Below are 10339 nucleotides of genomic sequence, written 5' to 3' on the forward strand. Positions count from 1 at the left end.
AGAATGACCCACTTGAACAAAAAAAATGTGGTCCCTAATGTGCACTCATTAAGGGGACTGTCAGTTTGCCTAAGAAGTGGGTTTTCACTTGGTTTGAAGGTTGTGTTTTCATTAACTTGATGAACTGATGTGTGATTTCAGTGAAATCTAGTTTCATCATGAAGAGTCAAGCAGAGGATGCTAGAATTCTAAAAGTGAATTAATAAAAACATATAGGTTAAAACCTTACTCTTTTTTTTTTTTTTTGGTTTTTTTGAAACAGGGTTTCTCTGTATATCCGTGGCTGTCCTGAAACTCAGGACATCTGCCTGCCTCTGCCTCCCAAGTGCTGGGATTAAAGGCGTGCACCACCACTGCCCAGCTCAAACCTTACTCTTAAAATGGATTCCAACCTATTCTTCCTAAGGAAAACTTGAAAATAAAAATCCATGTTAATCATTTAAACTAGTTAAGTGGCTAAATAACAGTTCATAGATGCAGTTATCCCTAGTGAAGGACACCCATCCATCCATCCAGCTAAATTAATTTTGATAGCAATAAACAATTAGCATTGGGATCCACATCTTACAAACAGAAAAGCTTCTAACTGGTAACTTCCATAAGGCATCAGAGGCTTGAGTTTCCTGAGGTGCACAGCTGGGATTTGAATCCAGATTTAAGGGGTTCAACAGTCAACATTAGTCACTGTGCCACAAATACCTGCAGAGCCATGAAAGCAATAAGTCCTGTATGAATCGAGGTCAGTAACCAGAGGGAGATGGCTAGACATCATCATGTATGTTAACAGAGGCTACCAAACCTGTTCATTCTTTCTGGTCAAGGAAAAACATCCTTAGGAAATACATAGAAGACAACTAAACCCTTGGTAGGGTCGGATCACTTAATCAAAAAAGCAGCAAAGATGTTCAGATATCGGGTTCTTTCTAAGTTGGAGTAGAATGTTTTTATAGATGGACTTTGGATAGTTCCCTGCCCCCTTTATCGTTACTGCCATTTATACCACCGCTTCCTTCTCCTACTCGTACCCAAAAAGGTGGTTAGTTTCTATCATTATGACAACACAAAGTCCCGAGTGGCTTATTTGATCTACATTATCATATAGGATACTTCCTATATAAAATCCCAAACAGATCACTAGCCAAGTGGTGGAATGTAATCACTGGTGGCTGAGCTGCCCATCTTACTACAAATGCATGTGAGTTATGATGGACAAGTGGCTGGCTGGAAAAGCCCTTGTGATGGGAAACAGAAGGATTGTTTCCAAGGCTGGCAGCACACCACAAACTGGGAACTGAGTCACAATGACCCAGTTTCCCTAATCTCATTATCCCAGGACATGAGTCAAAGAAACGTTAGATTATTTGCAATTCAGCCATCCTCTTGTTCACTTGCTTAAAAACATGCATTAAAGTGCCTACAACTTGATGTGCACCGGCCTTATGCCAGATTCAAGTACGGTCTCTGCATGCTTCAGTACAGGAGAGTAAACACTGAGGTGTTCTCATCATACAGAGCTGTTTTACCTTTGCATTTAAAAGTGAGATATAGAGCCAGAGAGATGGCTCAGTGTATGCTGCCAAGCTTGATGTGATCTATAGTCACAGGAAATAACCACCCCTGCAGGCTGTCCACTGACCTTCCCATGTGTGCACCATGGCAAGTTCATTCACCAACCCCTCACACATAAGACATAAATGTAATGAGATATAATTTTCATACTATAAAAACTTCCTTTCAATCATAATCAAAATATGACTATAGTTATAGTACATGAAATATATCTCAATTCCAGCCTATTCACAAGATCTATTTGATTCCAGAACTTTTTTTTTTTTTTTGGTTTTTCGAGAGTTTCTCTGTGTAGCCCTGGCTGTCCTTGAACTCTGTAGACCAGGCTGGCCTCGAACTCAGAAATCTACCTGCCTCCGATTCCAGAACATTTTAGCACCTCCCTGTTTTATGGTTTCTATTGCTATGAAGAGACACTAGGACCACACCAACTCTTACAAAGGAAAGCATTTAATTGCGGCTGGCTTACAGTTCCGAGGTTTAGTCCAGGGTTCATCATGGCAGGAAGCATGGCCAGCACACCAGGCATGATGCTGGATAGGCAGCTGAGATTTGTGGGTAGCAAAAAGATAGTGAGACTGAGACTAGTTTGAGCATCTGCAACATCAAAGGCCACCCCCACTAACACACTTCCTCTAACAAGGCCACACCTCCTAACAGAGCCACTCCTTATAGACCTATTGGGGTGGGGATTTCACTCAAACCACCACACCCCAGAATGGGTGATACAGTGGACTGCACCTTCTTCCATCTTCAAAAGTTTTCTTCCGAGTTCTGTATCATTAATAATTTTCATGCCAACCCTCCAGCCACCTGTAATTCAATGTGGTTCTCAAACATCTCACCACTGGCCTGCTGGCCTACTCCTTTTCATATACACCCACTACTTTTGAGACCTAGAAAATACTTTTTCTCACATTAACCTTTCTGAGCTCCAAAAATTCCTTCCCAAAGATCTGTTTCATGTTAGCCTTCGGTCTTTCTAGCAGTAAATGTTTGGAGGCAACACATTCTTTGCCTTCACTTATCTGAGCATATCTGTCTATCTGTGTTCCTGAGTGGTATTTCCAGGAGACAGGGAATGCTGTTTACTGGACAGCTTTCCCTCTTCATCATTTACAAGCTCTGGCTCCAGGATTCTGAACTAAAGTCACAAATGAGGTTTTGCATTAGCACCTTTACTTTCTCCTGATCCTTTCAGGATTCTTTTTTACTCACTTGGTTTTCTTGTTGACTGTGAGGTGCTCTGGAGCCTCTAAATTACAAAATCAAGACACTGAGACGTTTCACAAGGTTAACCCAGCCTCCCACCTTCTTGCCTCATTGAGTTCCTTCTTAAAGCTCTCTTACTCTTCAGTCAGTTGTACATCAAAACTGTAAGTCAGGCTACTTCACTCTTTTATTGACATGACTTGGAAGCCTGTCTTCGACAAGCTCTTCCTGGCTTCATAATTTTACTTGCAGCCTTCATCTTCCCCATGCTTTATAATTAACTCAGAACTTTTCCAAGCCCTAGATTTCTGCACTAACCTGACCTCCACGCTTGTGCTGCTCTTGACTTTGAACTACTTTGTTCTTCTTGACTTCAGGTCTCAGCTGGATATTTCTTTTTATAGACACCGTCTGCCAGTGCTCTACTTTGGTTTAGGCCCCCCTCTCTGCATTCATGGTGCCTCAGCTTCCATCAGCATTTATCTCCTGGGGATTTATCTGTATCCCTCACTGCACTGTATCTTGACCAGGATCAAAACAACTATGTTTGGTTTGGGGGGAGGGAGTTGTTTTGTTTTTGTTTTTTAAAAAAGAAATACATACTCAATGTAGATACCAGATTCCATCAACAAACATTCCATATCCAGAAGTTCAGTAAAACTAAGCAGAGAAAAGGGCATTTCTGTTGGAAGCAGATACAGAGGAGCATCTTTCAATCTCCCAGATTATCTAGTTATATTATGACACAATTGAAGAGGCCATCCCAAATGGTACACAAATTCATGTCTTTATTTTTAAAAAATTTCAACAGTATTTTACAATGAACAAGAAACGAACTGGACTTAGTTGTAGACCATTGCCTAGCATGTGCAAGACTGAGGGTTCAGTCCTCAGCATCTCCAAAAGGAAAAGAAACAATTATCAAAATCAGTAAGTATCTATACCTAAAACCATTTTCTGCACCAAAACCGAGCCTTAAAAACCTTAGCATGTTAACCTTTTCGAAACACAGAAGGCCAACCCCTGACCTCTGCCCTTTTAACTTCCCTCACTCTGCATTCCTACCCTTCACAGAGGTGCTTTTTTTTTTTTTTTTTTTTTTTGGTTTTTTTGAGACAGGGTTTCTCTGTGTAGCCCTGGCTGTCCTGGAACTCACTCTGTAGAACAGGCTAGCCTCGAACTCTCGAACTCAGAGATCCGCCTGCCTCTGCCTCCCAAGTGCTGGGATTAAAGGCATGCGCCACTACCGCCCGGTCACAGATGTGCTTTCAAGTCAGTTATTAGGTAAGTGTTCCTAACGAAAAACAAACTTTCCTAGGAAGCAAGTTCTATGCATAACTAGTACTAACTGCATATTATTTCTGTGAGAAGTCAAAATCAAAACTTTTACAAGTTGTTCCCCAAATGTTTTCCAAAACAAAAGCTAATTCTGAAGACGCTAGTTGTGAAAAAATAGACTTGCACTTTCTTTCATAAATATAAGGTTCATTCCAAGATAAGGTAAATGAGGAGATACATAATACTGGCAAACTGTAAAAGGAAGTCTTTAAGCCATTCTTTTAGAAATTTTAGGGGTCACAGGTAGGGGTGGTGGAAAGAGTGAGGTATAAAATAAGACATGAGATTCCATAGTCTCTCAATGAGTGCACTGAATGCCCTCACAGTTTAATTTAAATGCTGACATTTTACAATAATTTGAAAGAACCGAAATTTCTCTCAGGTGAAAATAAAATACCATATATAAATAGCTAGCAAGCTTCAAAATAGAATTATCTATTTTGTTGAAAGCTCCCTATCAGGCAAAATCAAGAGTTTTCATATAAGCATATGCATGTATGTATACATGTGTGTATACATATACATATAAATATGTGTATATATGGTATGCATATACATACAAAAATGTTCCTGCAGAGGACATCCACTCCTGGATCCTGATGCCATTCACACATGGGCTAGTGCTGCACGTGGCAAAATGGAAAGGTGTCCAAGTTAAAACAAAAGGTTGCAAAAGTCTGCATTTTCAAAAGGCAGAACCATGAAAGGCATGCACAGATATGTAGACAGACATAATAGAAAGCATTCCTGAAAACTATAAAGAATTCAAGGACCAGTAAGTAGTCCCCTAAAGTGTGAAAATCAAATTTCAGAGGGAAACATTCTGTGTTTAACTTATACCCTGTGTACATTGCACAACTGTAAAAAAAAAATCCTAAGCATGTTATTTAGAACATTTTAGACTTCTAAGTCCTTAAAACTGTGGCTCTATTCCCCACATTCTAGGAAGACTAAGTAACATTAGTTTACAACCTTTGCTGTCTCAAGTGTTCTAATCACAAGGCTACTTGTTTAAGATTGTGACTCAGACAACAAGTGGTCAAGACTTTGGAGACAAACCAACCTAAAATATTAAGCCAATGGGCCTGGCTATCGGCAATTAAAATGTTCTGTCTAGGATTTTTTTTCCTTTTTATAAAATTCTGAATCAAAACATTCTGTTTTCATTAACCTCCACAGATCTAGGTACTGGACAAGCACAGACTTCAATTCAAAACAATGGATTCCTTCATCTTTTCTTCAGAGATAGCTGTGAAACACCCATCAGCATAGTCCTGGTTATACTCACATCTTCATTTGTTCAAACACAACCACACGAAAAAGTAAAAACACTGCTAGGATACACAAAGTTCAACTAATTGATAAATTCAATACAATAAGCTAATTTATACAAACTTTTAATTACCCTTTAAAAAAAGCAAATTTTGAAACTATAGGGGGAATAGACTACATAAAGGTAAGCTGTCTCATACAATGAGCCACTGTCAACCTGAGGTGCCAAGCTGCTCCATCTCACCCCACTACTCTACAGGTTAATAAGACTCTCAGTGGACTAGGTGGGTATGGCAGCAGAGGCAGACGATTTATCTGAGTTTAAGGCCAGTCTAGCCTACAGAGTGAGTTCCAGGACACCCAGAGCTATGTAGAGATCCTGTCATTTTAAAAAAGCAAATAAAAGACTCTACAGAGCAAACTGTACTTATTCCATCAAAGTATAAAAGAATTCATGTTAAATGACTTAAGTATTTTTGAGAATATAGGAAGTAAGTAGCTTGGTAAAGAGACAAGTAAAGAGACAAGGTCTACTCACAGATAAATATGAAAGCACAATTCAATCCAACAGTACTTTCTCCCAAGAATAAATACTGTTACTAGCTTACCTGTTCTATGCCTTGTAGATTCCAATACATGAGCTGATAGAAGAAAACCACTTAGGGTGTAAAAAACACCACACCCACACCATCACCATTAGTACTTTAAAATATTTAACAATGCTTTCAACAGGAATATCACCAAAGGAAACAACCCCTTAAGTTCAGAAGGAGCAAGGTTTCCCTAGACAGAGGTAAATAGATCAGGAAGACACAAACTTAAAGTGCTGTGTTCTCAAAATGTTATCTGGGGACCCTGAATACCTACACCAGGTCTAGCTGCTTTTCTACTAATTCTAAGGTGGTTTGTGTCTTTCTCACCATCTGGATTTCACAAGTGCATAGCACAGTTTCCAGTGCCTCCCTGCTATGTTACATGGAGAGTCTGAATGCAAGTAGTACAACTATCTTCCATTTCTGTTAAGTCTGACACAAAAAAGGTGGGCAAAACATAAATGATGTTTGAAAATAATGTTTCATTTTTGAAAAGTTATTTTACATCAAATATCTATGTTAACAAGTAATAAAACTATTACAGTTATATCTAAAAGGTATGTTTTAGAAATCACTCTACTTATTTGTAATATACTAACCTATGAAAGAGTCAAGTTTCGTAAACAAAAGCTCTTGGTAGGATCATCAACAGTCATAAAAACTAAGACTGCAGAACAGCATGTTTCATAAATGCTGGCACAGTGACTGTAAGCAGCCAGTCACTCTATCGACTTTGCAACTGATAGAACTGATTTGTTCTTTGATACAGAACAAATGATTTTATGGAAGATGACAACCTAACCTCTATTTAAAAAAAAAAGTCTAAAATAAAACATTCCTTAAGTCATAAAAACAAGATCAAGATGTTTTTAAATTTATCAACCCAGAACTTCATTTGTAATCAGAGACAGAACAGGAAGCGTGTTGTGAGCAATGAGCCTGCAGTGTGAAGACCCTCAGCCACCACTCTGAGCACTATCCCTCCAATGCACGACACAGTGCTGAAAACTAGGAGCAGCCCCAAATTTAAGCCTTAAAAGACGGGGATTTTTAAAAGACAAAAGCATGCGAAAACCCCCTTTAACACTGGAACTATTCTGAACCTAAGTACTTGTATTTTTATTATAGGCACTCAATGAAAGTCAAACATTTAATTATACATCTCAAGATCTACTAGAAAAAATAGTCTTTAAAGTTATTTTGATAACAACTGTTTAATTTACTTAATAGATGGAAAGCCTGGTAGGTTATTTGGGTAATGGCCTATAATTATATAGTTTAACTTATTCATATGAATTGATTTGGATCTAACAATCTCAAACAAAAGTTTAAAGACATTTATGTTTTCCCTCCATGAAAACAGATGAGATCCCCAAAATGTACAAAGAGTTCAAGACTATGCCCAAAACGCAGGTGAGCCCGAGCAACACTAACTGGATTCTCAGTGGCAGGCTGTTCAGAGGGGACTACGCCTCAGGCACATCACTTGTCAAGTACATATATATAAAGCACAACTTCCCGATAAGGAGGGCACCTGACTGCAGTGCTTCAAGTAAACAGCGAGACTTTAGAGTATGATGATAATAGCCATCACTGGAAAAATACATCCAATATAAATAAAACGTGAGAAAAGTCATGCTTGTATCACTTAAAACCAATGCTTTAAAAATTTTTAAGTTACTTTCTACCAGGCACTGCATACTGTGTACACAATTTCAGCTTTTTTGATAGCACAGAGTCACTCTCTCTTCACTGGGCTGGTTGTCCCTATGGAGCCTTTGGCAGTTCATGTTTTCCATCCTTGTTCTGGACCCCTTCCTTTCATCAACACTAATATGCTATGGACCAATAAATCAAATTGTCAAACTATTAAACACTCACATTCAAAAAACACATATACTCTACATACAGAATTCATAACTTAGGGGTATTGTTCAAAGATTTTTTTAATCATTTCAATTCTTAGTTGTATTTGGTTTTGATGAAAGGGCCAGATTATCGAGGGATGAATGAGGCATTACTACATATAAATATTTAAACAGTTCATTTGAATATTAACAAAAAGATAAACTAAAATTAGTATTGCTACCTTTTTACACAAGTTATTTCATCACTTTAAGGTAACACTCGGTTCCTTTTTCTTTATCCCCAAAACAAACACAAACAAATGTTTGATAGATAGTATCAGTCTGTCCAGAAAACGAGGGGGGAAACCTCAGGTGCAACCATGTCACAGTCAATGCATGTCTGCTTCCAATACATTCAAAGACAATGAAAACAGAGGGGAAAAAATAGGTAAAGTAGGCCTTTTGCAGTCTGAGAATTCAAGATCTTTAAAAAATATTTGTAAATACACATACATGCAAATTCTCCATATTTACAAATTTCACAAAATTAATAAGTTGCAGAGAAATTAGGAGTAGCATGGTGAATCCGACAAGCTACATTTAAATGCTTTTCCACTGTCACATTCCTGAATATAGCAGTCCTAGCAGTTTTAATAAATTTCCTACATGGCCTTTTAAAAAAAAGTTAGTCACTAGAAGTCTTTAAGAGTTCAAGATGTTCTCAACTCACTACTCATTATTTAAGGCCACTTTGGTAAAGGCATTGCAGCAAGAACACAAAAACAATAGCATATTTTCTAATATTTATTTTGTTCACCTGCAAACTGTAGCAAAACATGATCAGCTTTATCCGCAGACAGGTGTCCTCCACATCTGTAAAGAACTTAGCCATGTGTGAATAGAAGAGCTCTTTAGAAGGAAGCATTCAAGAATGAATAAAACCTTCCGATTTAAATTTTCCAGAAGCAATGCTTCAAATGATTTTAATCATTCATTCCAAGCTATATGACAGCACCTTAAAAGTCGCTGATCTATTTCCCCAGTAACATTTCTCACATAACAATGTGTTAAAGTTACAAATACTGATATGCACAAATAGCTAATTTCTAAGAAAAATATGTACAGTACTGCAGCATAATGAATGTAGGATCTGCAATAACTTAACATTAGCCAATTTTTAACTTACATGATGCCGCTACCTTTTCCTGCCAATTCACAAGTGAAAAGCTGTTGCTGAGCCCTCTGTTTTGCACATATTACCTGGTGTTTAATACACAATGCAGGCATTGTAAAGACTTCTCTCATGTTTAAAGCTAAGATCAGTGAAACAAGACAACAGTGCAAGAGGCGAAGAGATGTAATATGATCACATAAAAGTTCTTTCCAGTACAGTGTCTATATAAGGCTATAAGAAAGGATTGGTTGATGAGCTTCCTGTTGGAAATTGTCCTGTTGGTGCACCAGTCTGTTGGAGAGAAACACAAGAACAAAATAAACAAATAGAAATTATGTCTAAAATAAGGAAATGAGAGCATTGAAGTCTTAATTCTAACATCAGCATTTTATTAAAAATTTGTTGACAACATTTATTAACCATTGCTGTCAACAAACCATCAATCTCCGACTACTTGTTACAGACTATATATATGTGCCTTTCACACACACACACACACACACACACACACACACCATCTCAGACTACTTGTTATAGACTGTATATATATGCCTTTCACACACATGCACAGCATCTCCGACTACTTGTTATGTTATATAATATATATATATATGTGCCTTTCACACACATGCACAGCATCTCTGACTACTTGTTACAGACTATATATATGTGCCTTTCTTTTTTTCTTTTTTTTTTCTTTTTTTCGAGACAGGGTTTCTCTGTGTGTAGTCCTGGCTGTCCTGGAACTCACTCTGTAGACCAGGCTAGCCTCGAACTCTCGAACTCAGAGATCCACCTGCCTCTGCCTCCCAAGTGCTGGGATTAAAGGCGTGCGCCACCACCGCCCGGCCTATATGTGCCTTTCATACAAACACACAGTGTGAATCCTGCCAAAAGGTGAGCCTAGCACTTAAAAGAAGAACCTGTCAGCTCAAATAAAAAATTCCATTCTTGTGATTCCTTTTCCCTAAATCTAGCAGTTTCTCCTCAAGTATAATTTGACAGCAGTGCATGCATTTCATGATGAAACAGCTAATCTGCTGTTAGCACTCTGATTTGCAACTACGTCTAAAAGGTCTTGTAAGGGCCTGCATGCTCACAGAAGAGAACAGAAGGTTGTGTGCAGACACAGTCACATTACAGCTACACTCTGGTTTCTCTAGTTTAAAAATAAGACAAAACTCATTTTTTAAACGTTATAAAATTTACTCACCATAAAAGGATTACTAGACACTCCAGCAGCTGCTACCTGACCAAAAGGTGTTACCACTGGTTTTGTTTGTCCAAATGTGGCGAAACCTGCACCTTGTTTTTTGTTTTTTCAGAGTGGGGGG

At 38.2% G+C, this 10339-nt stretch overlaps 1 protein-coding gene across 5 annotated transcripts in view; it reads right to left on the bottom strand.

Annotated features, from left to right (window-relative positions):
* Positions 1-7912: 7912 nt before the first annotated feature.
* The window catches only part of Agfg1 (ArfGAP with FG repeats 1), a 53899-nt gene continuing 51472 nt past the window's right edge, over positions 7913-10339 (bottom strand). For 4 of the 5 annotated variants that reach the window (XM_028789423.1, XM_028789427.1, XM_028789424.1 and 1 more), the window contains 2 exons: positions 10219-10310; positions 7913-9296 (listed from right to left, as the gene is read on the bottom strand). In XM_028789423.1, the coding sequence (XP_028645256.1) occupies positions 9237-9296; positions 10219-10310 (152 nt within the window). In that variant the 3' untranslated portion in view covers positions 7913-9236. The remainder of the gene's footprint in view (positions 9297-10218; positions 10311-10339) is intronic. The other variant, XM_028789425.1, reaches the window with a different exon arrangement.

Source organism: Grammomys surdaster, unplaced genomic scaffold (assembly GCF_004785775.1).
Source record: "Grammomys surdaster isolate TR1022 unplaced genomic scaffold, NIH_TR_1.0 125833, whole genome shotgun sequence".
In the NCBI taxonomy this organism is placed as follows: Eukaryota; Metazoa; Chordata; class Mammalia; order Rodentia; family Muridae; genus Grammomys; species Grammomys surdaster.